This window comes from Cavia porcellus, unplaced genomic scaffold (assembly GCF_034190915.1).
Source record: "Cavia porcellus strain 051 isolate PalLab524CR breed Dunkin Hartley unplaced genomic scaffold, mCavPor4.1 scaffold_5, whole genome shotgun sequence".
Lineage (NCBI taxonomy): Eukaryota > Metazoa > Chordata > Mammalia > Rodentia > Caviidae > Cavia > Cavia porcellus.
This window is the reverse complement of record NW_026947488.1, coordinates 53,703,316-53,727,565: the sequence shown is the minus strand read 5'-3', so window position 1 is coordinate 53,727,565 and position 24,250 is coordinate 53,703,316. Positions and strand designations below refer to the sequence as shown.

At 49.7% G+C, this 24,250-nt stretch overlaps 1 protein-coding gene across 2 annotated transcripts; it reads left to right on the top strand.

Annotated features, from left to right (window-relative positions):
• The first annotated feature begins 1,534 nt into the window (after positions 1–1,534).
• Positions 1,535–7,203, top strand: Cish (cytokine inducible SH2 containing protein). 2 transcript variants are annotated; one of them, XM_003476702.4, is made up of 3 exons: positions 1,535–1,879; positions 5,105–5,316; positions 5,745–7,203. In XM_003476702.4, exons 2-3 carry the CDS (start codon positions 5,175–5,177, stop codon positions 6,275–6,277), a joined length of 675 nt encoding a protein of 224 aa, XP_003476750.2. In that variant the 5' UTR covers positions 1,535–1,879; positions 5,105–5,174; the 3' UTR covers positions 6,278–7,203. The 2 variants fall into 2 exon arrangements, with proteins under 2 accessions (XP_003476750.2, XP_023415934.1); XM_023560166.2 differs by lacking the exons at positions 1,535–1,879; positions 5,105–5,316 and adding an exon at positions 5,422–5,626.
• Positions 7,204–24,250: the final 17,047 nt, after the last annotated feature.

Below are 24,250 nucleotides of genomic sequence, written 5' to 3'. Positions count from 1 at the left end.
CTACACTGAAGTCTTCTCTTTAAGCAAGTCACAGAGAAGCAATCTCCCAGAGTCATTCCTCATATTAGCCAATTATTTTTTCCTATTATACAGGTCTTTGCGTTCAGATCTCTTTATCCACTGCTCCATCCTGGTTACCAAAACACCTTGGGCCTTGTCTGCCCTGAGGAAAACCCTGTCTCTTATTCAGGCCTCCTAACCACTGCTATTCCCTGGATCTCACAACCCAAATTTTTTCTGAGGATTCTGAGGGCACACACTGGGCAGTGAGTGGGTGAGAGGGAGGGGATGCTGATCTCTGGAGGGGATGCTTTCAAGGGACACCCATGCTGCTCTTCCATTGACTGTCCTGGTGACAGAGAAATTTGGATGTGAAGCTTATGTTTGGATCCTAAAAGATGTTTTGAAGTTGGCAGGTCATAAACACCTAGATAAAAATAGGAGGAGGAGTGTAGGACCTTAGCTTCAACCCATTACTTGCTACCTATGAAATCTAGGGAATAGTAAAATCATTCTATGCCTCAGACTCTACAGATCTCATCTCCCCTAGTCCTTCTGGCCTAAGGGTTAGGAGAAGGTTCTCACAGACCGTATGGTCATTTAACATGCTCCCTGGTGCATCACAAACTAGAAAAGGTGGTAGGGATTAGGGCAGACTACTGCAAAAGCCTTGGAACTACCATTTCCTAGCAAGGCATTTTGTTCCCCAGGGCTCTACATGTCTTCATAAGGGGGTCAATGTCATTCATTGAGGATCAAATGTAGCAAGTAAACTGTAGGTCACTGGAGTGCTGTCCACCTCTATCCTACCCCCCCCCCAAATTATCTCCTGGTGTTTGAACCGCCAGGTCTTCCTCCCTACATTTTCTGAGGGCTCACCAAATCAAAGTATAGACTATCCTAGGGCCAACTAACCCCATCTATCTATCTCAGAGCACTTCCCTGATTAATGGGGCCCCGGCAGCTTCCTCTCCTCTTTCAAAGAAAATGTTGTTGCTTGGATTCTTTGGTCGTAGTGGCCGCAGGCTCAACCCAAATGACCTGCTCATTTCAAGGGGCAGCCCCTCCTCCCTGCCTCTCTCTCCTGTCCAGACCCCACCCCAGCCTTCACAAGCCCACACACAGTTCTTGGGACCAGGCGCAGACCAAAATAGCGCCTGTACTCCCAACAGATCGCCTAGAAGACGCTAGCAAGGAGCGACAGGCTCCAGACCTTGCCTCCGCGCTCGCACTGGTTCGGTAGAGAGATGAGCCGACCCATCCCCTACGAAGCGGCATATGGAAGGCAGCCTGAAATAAGGGCGCAGGAGCCTCGAGTCCCTCCCCAGCCTGCCTTAGTCGGATCTCCCGAGGTTAGTCCCTCAGTCCCGCCCTGGTTGGGCACGTCAATCCTAGGCTCACACGCTACCATTGGCCCTCTCGGCCACTAGGCTCCACCCCCTTCCCTGCGATTGGTCAGGTCCAGGATCCCCGCCCCATTTTCCTGGAAAGTTCTTGGAAATGTGTCAAAGGTGTTTTATTTCGCCGCCCTAGGCAGAGTCGCAGAGCAGATGGCACCCCCTACACACACCCGCACACCGCGCCCTCGCCTGCCCCGCCGCAGCACCACCTGCAATTCTAGGAAGACACGGCTTCCGGGAAGGGCTGGGACGCGGCGGACGGAAGATTAGCTGCGGCTCGCCCCGCCCCCGCCGGCCCGCCCCCTCGCCCTCCCTGCCCCTCCTTGGTCCTCTGCACAGTCTTCTCTCAGTTCCCGCCTGCCGCCGTGTGCCCCGGACCCAGATCTGCTTGCTTGGCGCCCATTGCTCCCTCTGCCGCGGTCCCGCCGAGCCCCTCCAGAGCCGCCGCTGCGCCGGGACATGGTCCTCTGCGTCCAGTGGTAAGCGCGGCTCTCCAGGCGCACCGGGGAGCTCAGGCCGCGTGCCAGCTGCCAGGCTTTAGGAGGGCTGGGCGGGCTGGGTGACGGAGGGCGCAAGGACCTCGAGGGTTCGGTACTCTGTGGGCCTGGGACTGCTCCCTCACAGACACTCTGTGGGTAGGAAAAATAGAAGCTCGCTGGCGAGGAAGGAACGGAGGGTGGAATCCGCCGTGGTTGTCACTGTGTAGGAGATGGACGCCTATGCGGAGGTGTCCCTTAGGACCCATAGCCTCTTCCTAGCCTGCCAACAGTCCTGCCTACTAGTGACCTTGGGCCAGCCCCTGCCCCATTCTATCCAAATGTTCATTCCCCTGCCTTAGCTAGCAGCCTTCACTTTAAAGCCAGCCTGAGATCCTTGCCTCTCCCCAGCTCTTGGGAGCATCCTCACTCCTCGATTCTTAGCCCAATGTGATGAGGAGCTTGGCTCCTGTCTCCTCATTCCCCAGAGACCCTGGAGGACAATGTGAATGGCGGTGCTGAAAGCTTAGCGCCTTGACCTCAGCTGAGCCTTCTTGAACACCTGCACTTCTTGGGCTTCAATATGTCTCTTTCAGTTAAAAGTCTGATGCTCTACTTCTCTAAGGGATGAATGGAAACTTAAGATTATACTGTAATTGGTATCAGTCAATTGAGTCCAGATATACATCGACATGGATGGGTAACCAGAACACCTGGACCTATCCTTTTCCAAAAATTTTCCTTTTAGAAGTTATAGATGGCCAAGGTTAGTAGTGCCAGCCATGTACTCTTGGGATATACTTGTAGTCCGTTGATTATAGTTTGGCCCATGACATACCTACATTATAACTTTCTGTATAAATTTCCCCTGACAAAGGGCCTCCGTGACAACTCATAGGACATCCCACTACCACCATTTCTCAGGAACTACTCCTATTCCTCAATAAACCTTTCCTACTCAAAAAGAAAAAGAAAAAAGTCTGACGCTCTCCACTGATCTGAAACTCCAAGGAAAAAATGGAGCTATAAGTGGGTATGCCATACTTAGGGAGAGCCAGGTGGCCCAGTGGCAGCTGTTATCAGAACTAGCACAAACAGAGTGCCAAGTAGGGGAGAGTGAAAGCCAGACTGAAGTGCCCCTTGCTCTACACAGTCCTTGGTCCAGGGAAGGAAGAAGATGTGGAAGTCCTGGAAAGATTACTTCTCCCTAGTTATCTCCAGCATGTTCCTTCCTCTTCTGAATTTCCTCCCCACATTATCTTTCTCCACAGGTGATTCCCCCTACCCCATCCCTGTTCCACATGTCCCTAATTGAGGGCTCTGTGTGCCCTCAGGACCAGTATTCAAGGAGCAAGATCTTTAACAACCCCCTAAATACACATGCATGTGCACACACACACACACACAGAGCAAGGAGCAAGATCTTTAACAGCCCCCTAAATACACATGCATGTGTACACACACACACACACACACACACACACACACACACACACACAGCCCCAGAATAGCTGGTACCATCCTGAGGGCAGAGATTCCCAACTGTAGCTCTGTGGAAGACCCCACCTCTGGCTGAGTTCACACCCCTAGCATGTGTTCTCATGGAGGACTCATTGGCTGGGCTCCAAGGCGGGGAAATACATGCACCTGGAACATGCCAGCCCCACCCTACCATAATGATGACACAGCCATGGACACACCCCTGCCCAGATATGTAGTCACTCCAACCTTTGAAGACCAGCTTCCCACACTCAGATACACATCAGCCCCAGAGGTCCCACACCTATACTGGGGACCTGCAGAGGTTCTGCCAAGCAGCCAGGTCTCATCCCAGAGGTTCTGACCTAAGCAGCTACCTACCCACAATGCTCCCAGAAGGTGTGCAAGCCAAGGTCTGGATGCCAGAAGGCAGGTCACCTCAAAATTCTGCCTCCAGCTCCTCAAGCAGGATTTGAGTGCCCATAGTATAGCCAGGTTAGGTGTGGGAAAGTACTTTGCAACTGTAGTGTGTCAGAGTTGTGTGGTTCCTTCTTGTGAGTGATCGTAGAGCCATGACCTTGTAAGGGTCACCTAGACTGTCAGGTTCAGCTTCTTTGCCTGCCACCAGCTCCTGTAATACCTTCTTGCCTTATGAGCAGTACCTGACACAGTATGTTCAGGCTGTCATGTCTGCCTATGGTGCTTTCCCCTGACTCCTGCCTTTGGCCTGACATTCAGCTCAGGAACAGGCAGACCCTGACTTCCACTTGACCCTGTGCTTTTATGGCTTCGGGTTATAATTACTCCAAGTGCCACTTTCCCCAGCCAGTGTGGGAAGAACCAATTGTTTTATTCTCTCTGGATCCCAAGGCCTAGCAAGGACTAAACCAAAAACTGAGACCTGGGGTTATGTTCTATTAAGAGTGAGGAAGGACTGGCAGCCCCTTCCTTAGGAAACTGGCCAGTCCCTGCCCCACTGCCCTGGGGAAGAAGCCCAGTATCATCAAGCTGGGTGGACTTCCCCATGAGGAAGCTCCTGCACAGATTTTGGCCAGCTTAGTTACCCTGACCCAGCTGGCACCTAAGGATATGATGTTGCCAAGCCTCTCAGTGCAGACTCCTTATTGGTGAGAGGAGAACTGGACCTGGGGAGGAGTAAGCTATACATAAGACCATAGAGCCCAGGAGGGCTGTCTTGCCAGCAAGGGTCTGTAGTGTTGGTTGAGTACTCTGCCCTTTAATGGGAGCTCATGTTTGTGGGAAGTGAGACTTGCCCATTTCTTTAGAGGACACTGTATATTCCTCTCAGCTGAGAGGAACAGAGGCCAGGTTGGGAGTCTTACTTGTGTGGGTAATGGGTTGCTTCAGCTTTAAAGTCCTTGTCACTATAGACCTAAGTCCTGCTGACTGACATACCTATATGGACATGGGAAACAACTTGTAACCTCAGGCATCTTATAGTAATCTCGGGGCCCCCATCCAGGTCCCTCCTATTGCTAAATCAGGATCAGGGTCATCTGATTAGCCTATCTCAGCCAAGCGAGCACAAAGGTAGGTCTAGTTTACAGCAGTGTCTATCACCTTGGTTGGGATGCTAGAAATGCTCATAGGTAGGATCTGTTCAGGATAGATCCAAAAAGAGAGAAATAGATTACATAGCCTTTAATAAGTGGAAGCAGTCAAGGAGGTTTCTGTAGAAATGCATTAGGCATTAGAGCCTCTACTCATTGCCAGTCCTCCCCTTTTTAGATCTAGTCCTTTGCTGGCTGTAGAACAAATTGGGCAGTGGGCCCAGAGCCTTCAGTTGTCTGAGCTAGCCATGCAACCTTTGCCTGTTGGGGTCTTCCTGGAAGAAGTGACAGAGGAGACACCTATCCAACCAGAGAGTGAGCCAAAGGTGCTGGACCCTGAAGAGGATCTTCTATGCATAGCCAAGACTTTCTCCTACCTTCGGGAATCTGGTAAGTGTGTAAAGGGAGACAGGTCCTGTCCTGGGAAATCTGCTGGAGAGAGCTTATCTATTTTTTTTTTTTTTTTTTTTTTTTTTTTTTTTTTTGTCTTTTTGAGACAAGTTCTCGCTATGCAGTTCAGGCTGGCCTTGAGCTTACTTTGTAGCACAGGCTGATCTGGAACTCACAATCCTCCTGCCTCAGCCTCTCGAATGCTGGGACTACAGGCGTGAGCCACCACACCTGGCTGACGGAGTCTTTGTTGGTTGAGTCTGATTTGGGAGACATGGCCCTCACTTTCTGAGAGAGTCTAATGGGAAAGGTACAGTCCTGTACTTTGAAGCACGAAAAGAAAAGCATGATACTGAATGTTCCCTGGGTTGGTGCCTCAGCTGATTTCCAATATAACTAAACCCTTGTCCCTTTCTTCGCCCTCCTAGGCTGGTACTGGGGCTCTATTACAGCCAGTGAGGCCCGGCAACACCTTCAGAAAATGCCAGAGGGCACGTTCCTAGTACGAGACAGCACCCACCCCAGCTACCTGTTCACACTGTCAGTCAAAACCACTCGTGGCCCCACCAATGTGCGCATCGAGTATGCTGACTCCAGCTTCCGCCTGGACTCCAATTGCTTGTCTCGGCCTCGTATCCTGGCCTTCCCAGATGTGGTGAGCCTTGTGCAGCACTATGTGGCCTCCTGTGCTGCTGACACTCGAAATGACAGCCCTGATCCTGTTCCTGCCCCACCTCTGCCTATGCCTAAGGAGGTTGCTCCTGGTGACCCAGCACTTCCTGCCCCTGCAGCCACTGCTGTACACCTAAAATTGGTGCAGCCCTTTGTACGAAGGAGCAGTGCCCGCAGCCTACAGCACTTGTGCCGCCTTGTCATCAACCGTCTGGTGACTGATGTGGACTGCCTACCACTGCCCCAACGCATGGCCGATTACCTCCGACAGTACCCCTTCCAGCTCTGACTGGGCCTGCTACATTGCCCAGCTTCATACAGCCACATTCTGCAAGAGACACAGGCCTCTGCTAGACTCGCCCTGCCGTCCCTCCTTCAGTTGTCATGATGCCTACATGCATCTGGTAGCTAGCTGGACCAGGAAGAGCTAACAAGAAGGCCACAGGGTGACGAGGGGAGCTGTCACACAGTTTGTGGCTCCTTTATTGTGAGTCATGTGTCAAAGGCGAGGGAGACAAGCAGGACCTTGTCTCACCCTGCAAGATCGGTCTAGGTCTTCACTCATCTACCTGCCTCAACTTTCTGAACTCTGTAGACTTTCTCAGTTCTGGTTTCCCAATCCACAGGGTGGGGCAGGCCCCCTATCCCCAGCCAGCCTCAGTTGTTAGGAAGAGGGTGACCAGAGAAACTGAGGAACAAGAGGAACTGAGGTTGACAACTGAGGAGCAGGCCAGGCTGGGGGACACAGTTATACAATATTTATTTATTTATTCTTGGAGTTGGTCTCAGATGATCCACCCCACCTCTCTTCCCTGAGCCCTGGGTTGTCCAGAAATAGCTCTGTGCCAACTTCTCTGGTTCTTCCCTGTGGAGGACCCTGTCCTGAGATATGGTTCTGGACCCAGGGCAGTTTTGGACGTCTTAGCAGTGCCCCACCTACAGGTGAACATGTGTGTTGTCTTCTATCCCCAGCCCAGTTTGGGGAGGGCAGATGAATGGACAAGAAAGTAGAGCCAGAGTCTCAGTCCCCAGCAGAGCCTCTAGCTCACCACTTGCAGGACTGGGCCAGGCCTGCATAGCACTGAGAGCGGGGGAGAAATACATAGCTGATAAATACTTTATGAAATAATTATTGTAACATAAAAACCAGTTTGGTAGTCTTTTTTTCTTCCACTGATTTTTCTGTAATGTAATAAAATTATACCTTTCATTTAATAGAGCCTTCAGTGGGCCTCTTTCGAGTTCTGTACACAGTTTGTCCCGTTTGGTCCTATTACTGTGAGCCTCTGTTTCACATGCAGGCAGGGGGAAGCCCAGAGACGTGTGTCTGAGCAGAGACACAGTGAGGGCTAGAACAGACAAGGAGTAGCTGTTCGCTTGGGAAAATGAGACAGGAAATAAAGCCCATTGGGCTGTTTACCAGGTCACTGTAAGACACTGCTGAGTGGGTGGGGAAGGGAGGTGACAGGGAAGCAGAGAGGCTAAATTGCATAAACAGGAAGTGTCCATACAGAATGGACTGGCAAATACCAGTCTGAGGATGTTGCAGCCTACCTAGGAGCAGGGATTCTTCACAAAAGGGAGCCAGCATTCCCAGAACTCAGGGCCAGTCTTGCAGACAAAAGGTACAGTGAATGTAAAGGTGTCAAGGCATGGCTGAGGGGGCCTGTTTTCCTGACACAAGAGGCCTGGGGCAGAGGGGTGTCAAGGTCCAACCTGGAACTTTCAATTGTCACTCAGGGTCTTGCGCTCCAGAACTGGGAGGGAGAGCTATTAAAATGAAAGTATCCTCTGGTATTTGATGACTTTGAAACACTCAGGCTGCTGAGACTCCACTATGTTCTGAAATTTTTTGTACCTTGGCACTGAGATCCTCACAGGAAAGCTTTGAACCTTCAACCCTTATTTTCTAAACAGGTCTAATATTTCTGTCTTGTTACCCCTTGGACCTTTAGAAGTTACAGATTAGATGGATTTTTTTTTTTTATCAGTACCAGGGATTGAACTTGCAACTGCCTGCTTGCAAGGCAGGCTAGAAGTTACAGATTAGAAGAGGCAAACATGCTGGTTAACTGAGAGCAGGAAAGGATAAGGAGTGAAATGTTGAGGAGGAAGATGAGGCAGGAGAAAGATAATCAGCAGGAATTATGGAGGCACAGGGCCTCAGGAACATGGAACTCGGCAAAAAATAGGAACATCTCAAGAGCTGGGTAAGGGGGCTTGGGGATTTAGCTCAGCGGCATAAGCACCTGCCTTACAAGCAGGCGGTCGTGAGTTCGATCCCTGGTACTGATAAAAATGAAAAAAGATCAAGAGCTGGGTAAGGGAGGCAGGCTGCTTTACTGGGAATGATGCCCTTGCTCAGGTGTCCAATCTGACCCCCCTCCTCCTGTTGCTGGTGACAGCTTGGACCCTTGACCCCTCCCAGGAATACGCACAGTTTCTCAGGCCTGCAACCTGGATCTCAGACCTTTCATGGCTCACAAAGTATATAGGATGACTTCTCTGTCAGCTCCACCCCAAGATCTAAGTTACCCAGTGGGCAGAGAGTGGACATGGAGGGACCAGAAGCAAGGTGTTCCCCACCTGGGTGCTGCGGCAAGACAGCTGTGTGGCATGAGGAAGTACTACAAGCCTCATTATCACGGGGATAGCTCAAGGGGCCTGCCAGGCACAAGGATTTTGCATTTCACATATCACCACTATAGAGGAGTCCAAATGCTACCCACACTCTGCAGAGGAGGAAACTGAGGCTCAGAGGGGCTGACTGAGACTGCTCAGAGCAGAGCTCACCTTGATGCCATCTACCTCTGGACAGATATGAGGTGGGAGGGCAGGCAGCCAGGCAAGTTACTCAGGAATGTTATCCCTTGTCCCTCGCCCCTGCCTGCTAGGCTCTGGTGCCACTGGCCTGACAAATAGGGTGCTGTGTTCTCCACCTCTACCTCAGCTGAAGCCAAGGTCCTGTTCTTTCCTAGGGACCAACTGCCAGCTTCTTTTGACTCCCCTCATTTTTCTGGTTCAGTCTCTTTGTTTCCCTACCAAGGGAAGGAATGATGCCTGTCTGGAACAGAGACAATAGAAGATGTCATTGAACCCCAGATCCAAGTGTGACACCTAGGGTAACAGATACTGAAAACCTGGCCAACACAACCAGTTAGTAAAAGGGATGTAACCTGTTGTACTCACCCCAAAAAAACAAGTCCCCATGATGAAAAATGGGGCAAGACAACATCTTTTTTAAAAGAAGTGCTTTTATTTTAGCTGGCCCCACAACCCAGTGCAAATGGAATTTGCAAAGCTATGCAGCTGAGTTAGAATTTTGACTGATTTTTATAGTTCATTTGTGATTAGCTCATTGATCATTAAGTACATAGCAATGAGAAACAGAAACAAGGTGGGCCGTTGTTCCCCTTTGCTTGAGGTCAGAGGCATTTCATAGTGGGTGGTTAGCCAATTCATAGCTCTTGGTCTGCCAATTCCAGGAACATTTGTCTCTCATAAAGGGAACAATGGTTGACACAGCATCATTTGTCTCTTACAAGGGGAACCAAAGTTGACACAGCAAACAGGTTACTAGAGGCAGGGAACGACACATACAGAACAGTATGACGACGTGGTCAGTTAATCTGTGTGGTTGGTGCTTGGTTACTAGGGCGATAAGCATAGAGCATAACACAACCCAGCTAGTGCCAGCTGGGGAAAAAGGAGTGAGCCACCTGGTGAGTGCCCAGGACTCTGCACAGTGTACAAATGTGACAATGACCCATCACCAAATAAGCGCTTCACCAGTGCATAAGCTCCTTTGACACCAACTGGGCCAGACTCCCTCTCAGCCCTGGGGGACATTAAGGAACAAATCAGTGATAAATGCATACACAGGACAAGTTTTGACAGTGTAAAGAAAGCAAAGTGGGTGGCAGGGTAGCCAGTAGCTTTAGGTGTGAGGACACCCCTGCAGCTGAGAAGGTCAGTGAAAGTGCTGAGCAGGATGGCAGTGAACCCAGAAACCTGAGGAAAGAGCAGGAACTGAGGAAAGGAACCAGACGCAGAACAACAGCTCCTAGGCAGAAGCAAAGCTGGAGTACAGAGCACTGTGGGAACGGCTGGAGGGAACACCTGCATTACCCTAGCACAGTGGAGCTCCTCTTCAGAGTCTAGTGGGTGTCTTGATTCTGACATCATCTATAAAAAGTGTGCCTAACATCTTAGAGGGGGTACCTAGGGCCTGGAAGCAGGAGGGCAGAGAAAATGTTATGCAGTAGGGCATTTGGTGAGATGGGTGCAGTGAGAAGCAGAAGGAGAAAAGGGTGGCCACTCATGCCCCATTGAGTTCTCACCATAGCCCTGAAAGCCAACAAGATTGTCCTTATTGCCTAAGAGACAAGCCTCAGAGAGGGGTGGTGGCTCGGGGTGCTAGCACTTGTGAAAGGCAGAGTTAGACCTTGACTCCAGACCTTGTTTGTGTAACCACTGCTCTGCGCTGCCTGCAGGGCTTGTTTTGCTAAAACTTCAGGATCCACAAGATTCCAAGGGCATGCAGAACAGGGTGTGGGGGAACCACTCTGGAAGTCATTCCAAAGTGTGGAAGGGCTAGGCCCTGGGCCCTGGAGGATTCCACCAGGCCTCAAGGCAGTCGTTTTGGGAACTGACCCGATGTGGTGTCCCTCCCTTGACTCATAAGTCTTACTCTGGAAGGACTTGGAAATGGAGATGCTACTGAACCATCTGTGAGTTCTCATCTGTAAAGTTTGACTGGTCACCCTCTTGCGAGAGTGCTTTACCCAGCATCACCAAATAACCCAAAAGTATTTGGAGGACTGGGACCTCACACCTTGGCCAGGCTTTCAGTCTGCAAACTGAAGCAGGCGTTTCGGCCTACCCCTAGAGATCAGGATACTTGGGAGGCTGAGGTAGGAGAACTGCTTGAGCTCGTGAGTTCAAGACCAGTTTGAAGCTGGGCATGGTGGTATACACCTGTAATCCTAGCACTCTGGGAGGCTGAGGCCGGAGGATCAAAATTTTGAAACCAACCTAGACAATTTAACACATTAACAAGACGGTGTCTCACAAGGATCGGAGGAGGATAATTTGCTGACCAAGCAGATCTTCCCAGGCCAAGATCTGGACACAGGTTTGAACAGGGCTGGGACCACAGCTGGGTTGGTTCCACCTCTCACATGGAAACTTTCCCACCTGTGTGACTTCCACAGTGAACCAGAGGCATGGGGGGCTTTTGGCCTGATGGAGAAGGCAGGAAAACTTGGAGTCAGTGCATAGTGCATCCTATTCTCAGGCCTCATAAAGGCCTTCTTCCAGAGCCTGGGTAGGCCTGGGCAGCCCTCTGACACCAACCTGTTAAACTAGTTTTAATCTAAAACAAGTCTGAGCTTTGCCAGAAATTCAACAGCCTCCCCACTCCTCCCTGATTCAGTGAGGCTACACGGCCAGCCAACCAGGGAATCGCTCCAGTGGTCACTCTTGGGCAGTAGGCTATGTCTGAGACTGAGACAGAAGAGGTCCCTGAAGGTTTGACTCTGGCCAAACTGCAGACCAGAGCGGGGTTGAAGAGTGGCTTGGCAGGCTTTGGGGAAGTATAGAGAAAATGGAAACTGATACTCATCATGGGTCCAAGGAGATGCAGAGGTACAGGACAGGGGGAGGCCAAAGTTATTTCCTCAGTGAGAAGACAGCTGTTTTTATGACACAGGCCTAGCAGAAGCAGGCAGGGCTCAGCATGCAGTAGGCAGCCTCTGAGGGCTGAGGACCTTGGGATTACCCCAACTCCTCCAGGCAGTGCTCCAGGACTCTTCCATCCTTACAGCCCCATTACAGTGAATATACTGGCACCAGAGATGCTGTGATGGTATGTGGCTAAAATGGCATGGTATCCTGCAAATGCTCTCCAGGGGCAAAGTCCTACTGCAGAGACTCTGCCCTCATCCAGCACGAATGAGTCAGACTTCCTGTTGCCAGAGCTGGACTTCTCCTTCCCCAGAGGTACAGATTTCACTTGTGCTCTGAGTTAGGCAAAGCTGTGTTCTCAATGCCTCTTGGCTCTCACCCTGCACCATCCCCCCAGGAAGTGCTTCATTGCTTCCTGACCCCACCAGCCTCACCTCTGAGCACATCACAACACTGTATGTGTGTTGACCTTTCCACTCAGTCAACATTGTTTTGTTTTCCCTCAGCTAGAAGACTGTCTTAGAAGGAGCTTCTGGGCAATTAGGTCCTCAGGAAACTTTCTCCCCAAAATTCACTGGGGACACTCAGCAGACACTAGGAAATGAGGCTTATTCAGAAAGAGATGGGCCCCCATGGCACTGGGCAGGAGGTGAGCGATCTGAGCGATGTCCATGGCTAAACCCACTTAACCTGGACTTGAAGGTGTCTGCGGGACATGCTCCTGGGTGTCCCTGACAGATCTGCTGTCTGCTTGGTTTCTCAGGACAAACTAAACTTAGGTTGGTGAAGCTGTGTGACTCTGGGCATATTGCTTTCTCTCTCTGAGTCATATACCGCTCTGCACAGGCCAAGGTCCTGGCTTTTCAGTCTGTGGGATTAGTTCTCTCTCCAGCTCCAGAGAGGCCTGAGCTTTGGGAACAATTTAATCCATTCCCAGTGCCTTGACAGTTTCTCTTCTGGGTCTCAGCAGGTAACCTAAGGGCACCTGGAGGGCAGAGAAGGCATGGCATGGGCACCCCACCCCCACCGTGGGAGAGGTGTTTTCTCCAGAACAGAGTTACAGCAGCTGTGGCTGGAGGCCACTTCCCAGGAAGACCAGAGTGCCTTTTCCAAGAACTCAGAGGAGGGTGACAGGAGGGAGAAGCAGGGGAGTTAATTTTAAACCAAACAGTCTTTAACACTTCTCAGGAACTAGTTGCTCAACATGATCTAGCAGGTCCCAGTGGGTGGGCAGGCTTGGTGCCAAGGCAGAGGTGGTAGGGTGGAGGACATATCCTAGAGGGGATGTCTGGTGACCTTGAGGGAATTTTGGCCCCGTCCTTGCCCGCCCACTTGAGTCTGTCACTTCCTGACCCCACTCGCCCAGTCTGTGGGGGGCTGTGTGGGGGGTGATTTACTCAGGTCTAAGCAAGTGAAGCAAAATTATCAATAGGATGAATAATGTAGGTGTTGGTGTTATGTTCTTCCAATGGCCTTAAGCCTGACTGTCCCGTGCCCCTTCTCTGCTTAAAACATGCCTCAACTGTTCTCTGGCCTATCCCCCTAGAGGTCCTCTAATGAAAGCCTGCTCTGAGGCCAGTGTGGGACCTGGGCCAGTTCTTTAAGGGATGAGACCTAGGTGTTAGGCTAGTGGGGTGGGGAGGTGGAGGGTGGAAAGCAGAAAGCTGGGGAATGTCTGGGCCAGGGACTGACTAAGGAAGAACATGTAGGCCTGTCCTCATGGCTGACTAGGATCAAGGCACTTTTACCTCACTGACCTGTCTCCAACCTCACTGTGGTCAACCCTTCTAGCCAACAGCCCAGGCCCACATTTCAACTTCTGGTCCATGAAGTGCCTTCCCTACAGAAACCCATCCTGGGCCCCACTCCTGCCCCCACTCCAGTTGCCCTGTGAGACCCCAGCAGCCTAGGAGGGGCCAGGCCTAGGTTCTAGGAAAGAATCCTGAGCAAATGTTGCCAGGAGCTGCAGTTCTTGGAACCAGCATTGGCAGATGAGGGGATGCTTCCTGGAATCTGCTGGCATTCTCAGGAGAGAGACTCTGAGGTCAGCCAGCAACTGGGGTGGGGAAATAGGGTGCCGAGGCTTCAGCTTGGGTGCTCACCTCCAGGAAGCCCTCCATGATTGCAGGTGCCTCCTCAGACTCTCCCTGGCGGGCTGGGGCTGCTGGGCCACCCTAACAGCTCCTACCGGGAAAGCCTATGCCTGCCATGGTGCCAGTGTCCAGCTTGAGACAGAGAAGAAAACCAGAAATGAGTGTGGGTAGGCGAAAATGAAGCATATAGGCCTGTAGGCATCAGTGTGGAGGTGGAGGTGGCGGTGGGAACACAAGTGGAAGGGGAGTGTTAGGTGTAGTGTACTATGGGCAGTGAGCAGTGAGGGTGATGGGCCACGGATGAGCAGGTATGGGGCCAAGGCAGGGCAACATGCTGGCTCTGCTCACTGAGCCCTTCTTGCTAGCAGGCAGGCAGCCTCCCTCCTGACATTCCTTCAGACCAGCTTTGCCCTTGCCTTGAACCCTGTAGCCCAGCAGGGGTACAGGCCTCAGCGTCAGCTTTAAGCCACCCAGCAAACTCCAGGGTTTATCGCCCAACTATGTCTTGAACCTGGTACCTTGGTTTCCTCACTTGAGGAATGGAGAGGAGAGCCTACAGGTGGGGGAGCACTAGTCCCAGTCCCATCTGCTGGGAAGACTGTGAAGGGTATGACCCGGGTCTGGGTTCTGGCTGCCTTTCTAGGGAGTGTCTATGAGTGTTATCATCATAGGACTCCAGGGTCAGCTGGGTCAGAGTGGGGACCTGGAAGTCTAGGCAAGAGGCTGGGGTTGCAGGTCAGGGTTGGCACAGAGAGAAGTAAGGGCCCCTTCTCTGGCTGAGATGGTCTTTGGCAGCCTTTTAAACACTCCAGACCTGTTCACTTTCAGAATGGAGAACCCACCCTGGTGGTAGGCAGGGACCAGCCTCTCCATTCCCGTCCTTGCCCCCGCTGAGCACGGCTCCAAGCCTGCTACCCCACCCCCCACCCCAAGTCACAGAGAAGAAGCTTCAGGGACCAGTCCTGGGATGGAAGGGCTGGGTCAGGACCCAGAGTGGCTATGAAGTGGAGTTGTGGTCCTCCAGCCTTTGAAGGAAGGCAGCAGAGGCAGCCCAGGGACAGAATTCATGACTGTGCTCGTGCTTTAGAACATCAAGTTCTCTGGGGTTACCTGAGGTGCTGGCAGGAGTGGAAATGCTTCATTTCCTGGAGCCCCTGATGCCTAACCCCAGTCAGGTATCTGGAGCTTGCAGAACATGAAGAGTGGAGTTGCTGAGAGTTTCCAAGTCAGGTAACCGGTATCACAGACAAGCCATGACCATCACTGAAACTCAGTTTACCCCCCAGGAGGGGTGATGTTATCACTTACCTTATGGAATGATTGTAGGGAATAAATTGTGGAGTTCAGGATTTTTTTTCACCTTGGTATCTCCTCTCTGGGTCCATTCTACTCCTCTAACTTCCCCTACACCACGAGCACTTTCTCTGGCTCCTTTTGCAACAAGAAATACCAATGGAATGTCTGGTCTTCATTCCCCTAGAGCACAAACCCTGATGTTCGCAGTGCAGGAAAAAGGACAAATAAAAGTCCTCATTCTAGAATATAAATATTGGAAGATCATAAATACATACCACTGCTGTCTATAAATATATAGTTTCTCTATGCCTGAAAATCAAGGATGATTAACATTAATGATCACTGCTCATGTCTGGGCAATGAGTGATAGGACTGAAACTTAGGAAAGAGAATAAAGTCGCACCTCCTTCAGAAGACATATTGTATTTATTCTGTAATACTAATTATTCTTTTTTTTTTTTTTTTTTTGAGACAGGGTCTCACTATGCAGTTCAGGCTGGACTTGAGCTCACTTTGTAGCCCAGACTGGTCTGAAACTTGCTACAATTCTCCTTCTTCAGCCTATGGAGTGCTCGGATTACAGGTGTGCGCTACCATACCCTGTTGTAATACTAATTATTCTTGCCTTTATTCCAACAAAATGATTATGTTGTGATAATCAAAATTGTTACATAATTACTGTTTTCTTGGCCGTAATGATTTATAAAGTTAAAATATATTAAAAAAGCATAAAATATATTAGATTAAATAAAACATTTTAAAAGTATTTTAAATTATTCCCAATACTTTGTCTTTTGTTTATTTTCACAGTGCTGGGGATCAAACACAGAGCACTGTGCACGCCCTCACCCTGAGCTACCACAGTCCTTTTTTTGGAGACAGGTGACCTCTAAACTTGCAGTCTTCCTGTCTGGGCCTCCCAGGTAACTAGAATTACAGGCCAGCAAGGAGTGTCAAGTGCCCAGTAAAGGCGATACCCATACATTCTTTAGTAAATTTATTAAAAATAGATCCTTCACATGTTTCGTGATACAATCTAGTTAACAAGCCCATAAAGATTAGAAGATGATGATAATGATTTCCAACAAATAATATTGGAATAATTTTAAAGAAAAAAGTCTAATATCTGCCTGACATGTGCCATGAATTCTTAGATGGATTAAATATTTGTGTTAACAACAAGACCCAGGCAGGTGCATACCTGTAATCCCAGCATTCTATGAGACTGAGGAAGGAGGACTGCAAGTCTGAACCCAGCTTGGGCAATTTAGTGAGAACTTGACTCAAAATAAATAATAAAAAAGGCTGGAAATGTAGTTCAGTGAGAAGTCCTGGGTTTGCACCTCAATAGAATCAATCAATAGGACCAGGAATGTAGCTCAGTGTGAAAGGCTTTTGTTCAATACTGTATAGAGAAAGAGACAGACAGGTGAGAGGTGAGAGGTGAGAGGGAGAGAGAGAGAGAGAGAGAGAGAAGACTGGTCAGGGACTGTCAATCTTTTTTTTTTTTTTTTTTTTTCATATTTTGTTATTGCTTTGTTTCATTTGTTTGTTGAGCCATGGTTTCATGGTGTAGCCCAGGCTGGCCTCAAACTCATGGCAATCCTATGTGGGCCACCAAGCCTTCCATCAAGTACCCCAGTATTGAATGTAAGCTAGGCAATCAAAAAATGTTCATGAATGAAAGGTACAAATAAATAAACTCCAAAAATAAACAAAACTCTGAGATCCAGGAATAGGCCAAGCCATCTTTAACTAGAGAATATTTGTCCATGGAAAATCAATAGTAGGTGTACTTGATAGGGAGATGCCAGAGGAATCCCCATGTGAGAAAGTTGTTACTGTTTTCCAGAATTACATTCAAGATCTTAGACAAACTATAAAACAAAGAAAATAAATAAGAACTATAAGTATTAGAAAAAGACAAATTTGTCATTTTCAGTGCTAAAATATCAATGTCAGAAATTCTGGAGAAGCAATGACTAGCAAACCTTACAAGGGAAATCAGGAAGGTGGCTTGCTGCAAGGTAGAGCCACATAGATCAATGGCTTGGTCATGCACCCTCAAGAACCAGCCAGTCTGTGTCTCTAAATAACAAGTTATAAAAATGATGCAACAGCCACCGGGGGCCCAGAGAAGAAGCCATACTGCACATGAGCCCACTATTGTAGCCAAGGCCCTGCAGCCATTGGGGGAGCATCGATGAGCAGCTGCCCCACACCTCTCTGAGGACCTGGGGACCTGGGGACCTCGGACTGGGTGAAATTGGGTGCCCAGCCCAATCTCCTGCATCACAGAACAGGCTGCCAGTTCAGGAAATGCCTGGGACTCTAGGACGGGCTGATTTGGAGGAACATAGGAAAGTATCAAAGAAGCAGGGTGCAATCTCAGACCTCTGGTCCACCCAGAACAATCCAGGAGGCATAGTCACAGAAGAAATTAGAAGCCACACACCTGAAATTTCTGAAATGATAGCAACTGAAGTAAAGAAACAACTTAGTGCTTTTACTGTTTGATTAAATTCGCATACCTAAGTCTCATAGTCTGAGCAATTATTTAGAGGACAACAATGCATTATAGTAACTATTGTTACTATTGGATAGTATTGTTACTATTGTATATTAACTATTGTTGATTTCCTATTGTCATGATTTTGAAATCAAATACTGTTCTCCTTGTTTTGTTTTGTATTGTTTTATTCTCTTTAAAATGAAAAAAAAAAACAGAAAAGAAAAAAAAAATGCTGTTACATCTGAGACTAGCAAAGCAGGTCCTGGCATAGCCAGGGGAGGAGGAAGCCAGCCAGGAAAGTAAAAGCCATCTTCCTCTCGCCTGTGAGTTTTACCCACCAAATCTGCTCCAAAGCTCCTCAGCCAGATACTCCAGGAAAGTCCCAATTCCTTTCCTGACCTGGCCATTTGGCACTACTAGCTGGATGAAAGCTAGCTGTCAAAGGGTATGACTGGCTGTGTCCACCCACTGAGACAGCAAAATCAACATCAGGGGCAATAGCTATAGCACTGGTTGTGACATCCAGGCTCAGCCTGCACAGGGGTGGGGTTTGGAGGTGGAACATGAGGGCTCAGAGCCTCAGAGGTAAAGGTGCTCCCTCTGCTCCTCCCCAAGATTGAGTTGAAAGGAAGAGTACTGAGAGGAACAGAGAGCCATCTTGGACTTCTTAGTGAAGGGTGGCATTCACCAACCCAGAGGGTTCTCTGCTTTGACCTGCTCTCTTCACCTGCCAAGCATAGGCCCAGCTGGAAGGTGCTCAGGGTGTGAGAAACTAGCCCCAGAGCTCACTCTGGATCAGGCATGGGCTCTGGGCCTTCTCCAACAGCCAGCAGCCTCCTCTTTCCTGGGAAGGTACATAGGGTCTTCATAGAAGTAAGGCCCTGAGGACAAGCAGAGGATCTGGTGCCCACCTCTGTGTGACTGGCAAAGTCTGAAGGGTTGGTCTGGCCTGGGTGTGTCTCTAGCCACCACAGGCTCAAAGATGCCCCGTTCCAAGCCTAGAGTCCAGATACCTACTGTGTGTGGGAAATTCATGGAAGTGGTCACTGATGCCCTAGATTGGCCCTTAGGTGGTTTTCCAGGAGAGTCGCCAGCCTCATCTCCCAGTGGCAGATGGGGATGCCAAAGAGATCCTCAGGAGATGTCAAGCTTCAAGAACAAAGCCAAAAATATCAGGGTATAATGCCCAGGTCTGGCTCATTCTCCTCCCAGACCTGTCCTAACTTGCTTCATGACACTAAGTCATGGGTACCCTGTGGGCTTCACCTTCCTTTTCCATGAAATAGGGGTCTGGTGCTTGAGCTTCTGTGGGTTCCTGTGACTCATAGGCAGTGATTGGGCCTAAGATAGAGCACTCTTTTCCTCCCCCCGACCCCCTCTCTCCCTCTCTCTCTGTCTCTCAACATACACACACACACACCCCTGACCTGGTTTCCAGAACCTGGAATTCCCCTAACCAAGGGATGCCCTGTGTGGGCCTCTGGAGTCACAGACATAGGCCCAGTGTTCAAGTCTCACACCAGGTATGTATGCGTGGGTGCCTGCATAGGGGTATGCAGGTATCTCTGATGTGTGTGTAATGGGGCCCCACAGGCTAGTATCTCTCATGGCTCTTGATCTCAGACCAGAGAATTCCCAAAGACCCTTCCACTCAGTAGGGGCTGTCAAGAGGAATCTATGCCCAAATCCATGAGTTCCCCAAGCGCAGGGCCCCACTTAAGCCATCTTAGCTGCCTGGGCTGGATTGTGATTTGTGCTTAATAGATGATTATGGGTGAACAATGGGATAGGAGGGGAGATGGAACAGAAGAGGACCTTAGTCTCTAAGTTTGAAGAAGTAGTCGCAGCCCTCAGCAACCTCAGGATTCTTGCAGGGGATACCAGTAGGAAAGGAAGACTTGTCCTAAATGCTGTCCTTAGCTGACCCGGAATTCTTCCCCTCCCTTTGGCCCTAAGGGAGGCTGAAGTGCTGAGCTATCAGCTGTGACTCAGCGGGAGGAAGTCAGAAGGCTGTGTGTGTGTGTGTGTGTGTGTGTGTGTGTGTGTGTGTGTGTGTAATGCTGGGGCCTTAAAGGGTTTTTCTTCTGACTTCTCTTCCTAAGCATAGTCACTTCTCAGAATTGAAGGCACCAAGAACCTAGAAACTCCAGACTATCAGGTGCACTGGGGAACCCACTTTTCTACCTCAAAATCACTACCAGTAGCCTGGGGAAGCCCCTAGCCCACGTCTCCTATTCGGGATTCTCTTTCCTGTTTCCTTCCAGGGACTGAGTGCATGGTGAGAGACAAGTGGGGGCTGTGCACTCCTGGAACTTTTCAGAAGCATGCACTCCAGATTCACTGGGTATGACAGATGCTGGGTTGGAAGGAAGTGCTGGGAGCCTCCAGGCTCCCCAGAGAACCTGGAATAGTCAAGTTAGACTTCTGGGAGGGAGTTGTCCTGTGGGTACAGAAGCATTCCCAGGGCCTGCTCCACAGGAGTTCTTTTTCTTTCTCCTTTTTTCCCCTGCTTTTCTTTCTTTACCTTTCTCTTTCATATTTTTAACTCTAAATTTAAAAAAAAAAAAACCCACAAAGACTCAAATAGGCACAGCGTCAAATTCTGATAGAGAACAGTTTTGTTGAGCTTGCAGTAAAGCTTCCTGCCACGCCTGTCAACCAGAAACCCCAGGTGGGCTGGGGAAGTACTGCTATAGTTTGTGACCACATATCTATAAATTAGAGCCCTTGGTCCTGTGCTTCCAAAGTCAAACACTGAAACCAGCTGGAAACTCAGGCCAATGTAAGACTGTAACTCTAATCTCAGCACCTAGTTCAAATATCTGTGTTCCCTGTTGTTTGCCTAGATGCTAAGAAAGAATTTCAACTTGTAAAGTATGTTTCTGTTGCTAAGATACTGCTTTTATCTTTTTAAAAACACATGTTTTAGTTTCACAGGAAAACTGGCTGGAAAGAAAAGCTCCATAGCTGGGCGGGGGGGGGGGGGGGCACGCCAGGAGGGCTGAATAGAATGAGGAAGACAGCAGGGTGCTGTGATCAGACTTTTGAGGCACATTCTCCCAGGCCTCCCCTGGGACCTGAAAAACCCCCCTGACCTGGAGGCTCTCTGTACTCCCACACTGAGGTGGGGACTCACTTCCCTCACTCCTTTGTCAGCTGAGAACCAGAGTTGGGAGGTCCCGAAGTCCTATTCCACATACCGCGCACAGGAGAGTCTCGTTTCTGTAGCAGCCACCTGCACGTTTTCAACCCCCAGCCCCTAGCACCCTTTGCCTGGCCCTTCTGCTGTGGACACTGAGAGAAATCTCACAAGGTCTGGTATTTTCTATTTCATCTGCCACTTTCTCCTTTGTCTCAGAAGCCCTTGCCAGCCCTAGGACACTATAGTCAGCTGCTGAGCCCCACTGAGAGCTGAGGCCTTGGGCTGCAGGCAGCTTCTGGTGATCTGCAGCCCTCCTATCTGGCAGAGGACTGGGTTCAATCCCTTCCTTATGGGATGTCATAAGGGTGGAGTGGGAGTAGATGTTCTTGGTTCAGGGCACATCACTCAAGGTCCCTATTTTACAGCCCTTTGCTTAAGGTTATTTTCCTGGAGCCCACCACAGAAGAGCATACAAGAATAAAGTCCTGGCCCTGTCCTCCATGTGCCTCAGGAGACAGCCTACTGGGGAAGCTGCTAGAAACCCTTTGAGGACAGCCTTGAAACCCTGTCTGTGTGGATGGTCCACAAGCCTAGGACTGAGCTCTGCAGGTCAAGAAGATGGAAGAGGGCCAAGGGGCTGCCTGGATCTTTCCCCCAGCTTCGAGGTCCAAGGGCTAGTAAGGTCAGGCAGCACCAGTGCAGATTTACTCTGTGCACACAGAGATCAGCCTCACACTGACTTCCAGGAAGGCAGAAGAATTTGTCTTCCGAAAGGTAGGACTAATCCTGGAAAGCAAGGTAAGGTCTTCAGTTGGAGGAAAGGTTAGGGACTGAGAATTTAGAGACTGTAGCTCAAGCCCTTCTGCTCAAGCTCAGTTTCCTTACCTGTAGCACAGGGATCTGTCAGTGCTTCAAACACCAACAATGTATCTGCAACCTGAGCTTAGAGGGTGGGACATCTGACCTCTCCATTCCCCCAGACACATGCCTCAGAAGGCTGCAGTCCCAGTAGAGCAAGGGCAATGAGGTGGCATCCCTTGCTGAGAAGCAGAATTCCTGATGGAGATATGAGTGTCAGAGCCCTGAGCCCCCATTGGCTAGGACAGACTTGACTCTCAGAGGGCCAGCATTCTAAGCTGTCTCAGCTGACACCAGGGCCGGTCAGCCCAGCTCAGGACTCCCAATACGGCCAAGGTAGGCTCCCCTTGCCTCTGCCCTTCTGCCAACTGTAAATTCAGCCTTTCACAGAAAGGCCAGTTGGCTGAGGTGGTATCTCATTTATCTAGCATGCTCAAGGTTGGGTTCAAGTCCCAGAACCACAAAAATAGAAGCAAAAACAACCAGAAAGATCAGAACCCTTGGAAGTATAAGAAAAGAGGTTCCTTGCATTGTATGTCTGATTCCTATTTACAAGACCAGGATGTCAAAAGGTTCTTTCAGATACTTTGCTCACCCCTCAGTCCTCTCACTCTGAGAAAGTGCCAGCTTTCTCGGAACAGTGAGACACTGGGCTAGGGTTGGGGAATTCAGGCGGGCAGCTTGAGGATGGTTCCTCATTCCTCCAGCATGACCACGCCATTGAGGAGAGGTGCTTAAGGCAATGTTTCTCAAAACATGCTTCTCAAAATTCTTCTAGCCTCTGGCCATTCCCAGGTTCCAATTCCAAAGTTACATACTTCTATTTTTAGTAGCGCTCTACTTTGGGTGCCAAATCTGTATTAGTTTTCTATGGCTGCTATAATATATTATTACAAATTTAATGACTTGAAACCCTACATCTTACAATTCGAGAGGTTGGAAATGCAAAATTAGTTTCACTGCACTTAAAATCAAGGTGTCTAAAGGATCCCATTTTTTTCTGGGGTTCTAGAGAAAGGCTGTTTGCATTCCTTGGCTCTTGGCTTCTTCCTCCAGTAACCACATAACTTTGACTTCATTTCCATTACCACACGTCTGGCTCTGACACTCTGGCCACCTTCTTATAAAGACACTTGTGATTATACTGAGTTTACCCAAATAACCTAGAACAGTCTTTTCATCTCAGAATTCTTAATCACATCTGCAAAGTCCCTTCTGCCGCAGAAGGTAAGTTATAGGTTTTGAGGAATGAGGACATGGGCATCTTTGAGGGGCCATTACACTACCTACCATAGGAGGTTAGGGTTGTTTGCCAGCCCCAAACCAATCTCGGAATCTTATCCAGGGCAGAGGGGTCATGAAGGGGGATCAAGCCATTGTTCTAGCCACCAGCCTGGCTGCCCATGACCAAGGGCTCCAGGAAATCTGGTGCCTGTTCCTGCTGCCGCCAAGGACAGCCTGTTCTCCTGGTGTGGTTGTTGTGCAGGGATCAGGTGCACTTGAGCCCTCTATGGGGCAGTGGCTCAACTTGAACAGCTGCCTGACTCAGGCAGGAGGCTGGCCCTCATGGCTTCCTCTGCTGATCAGAATACATAAGAGTTGCTGAAGGTCAGAGGTGGGCCATGTGGGAGTTCCAGCCCTATTCTAAAAAATGTTCACCCTGTCATATTATTGGTGAATGTCTACTGAACTTGACTACACCAGACTCCCAGGGGACCCGAGAGACGAAAGAGGAAGGTTCCCAAATACATGGGACAGCACACACTGGCACCAGCAGATACTAAGCCAGGATAGGCAGGAAAAATGGAGAGGTCAGAGCAGGTGTTCCAAAGAAGGAAGCATTTGTGCTGGAGCTTGGGGTGGGGTGTAGTTTGGACTAGCAGCAGCAAGCACAGGTACAGGAAGGTGTGTTCCAAGAGTGAAGGCACTGCAGAGACACTGAAGTCTGGGCAGTAGAGGGAAAGACATGCTGGTCTGTAGAGGTTAAAGGGTTTCCCAACTTGGGCCATTAGTTCTCCCACCTGTTAGTAGTGGAATGCATGGTTCTGATTCCAGCTTACAGAGTACTGACAGGGCCAGGGAAGTGTCTTTTAAGACTTTTTCCATGGCTGTTCCCAACCTCTGCACACCCTGATTCTGCAGAACACAAGAACCACTCCCAGATCCTGGGAGGCCAGCCAAGGGTTTAGGACAAGGACTGGGAAAGGGTGGGTAATGGCTCAAGGTCCAGGTGGGAGCAGAGAAGCAGAAAAGGGTGTGTTCCTTGCAGTCAGGAGCTTGGGGTACATTTCAATAAAGCAGCTGGCTGCTGGCAAACCTAGGGAAAGAATCCTACTGTAAGGCAAGGCCTATTTCTCCAACCATCAGAGTAGGAGATGGGAGTTTCCTCCTAAATCACCTGAAACAGGGATTCTTAACCTCCTGCTAGGTTTTGGGCTCTGGCTGAAGGAGACTTGGGGCAGTAGACATGTCCCTCACACCTCAGAGAGCTGTGAGTCTGCACTGTACCATCAGCTCTACATCCTCCTGCTGTTCTGACCCCAAGGTCTCTTTGATGTGTGCCACAAGAGGTGCCTTAAGTCTCTGGCTCTGACCTCAGGAATGAGGGAGGGGGCAGGGAAAGTGAACCTGGCTTTCCCTGAGCAGGAGTCATGGGCTGCCTTAGCCTGGGCCTCA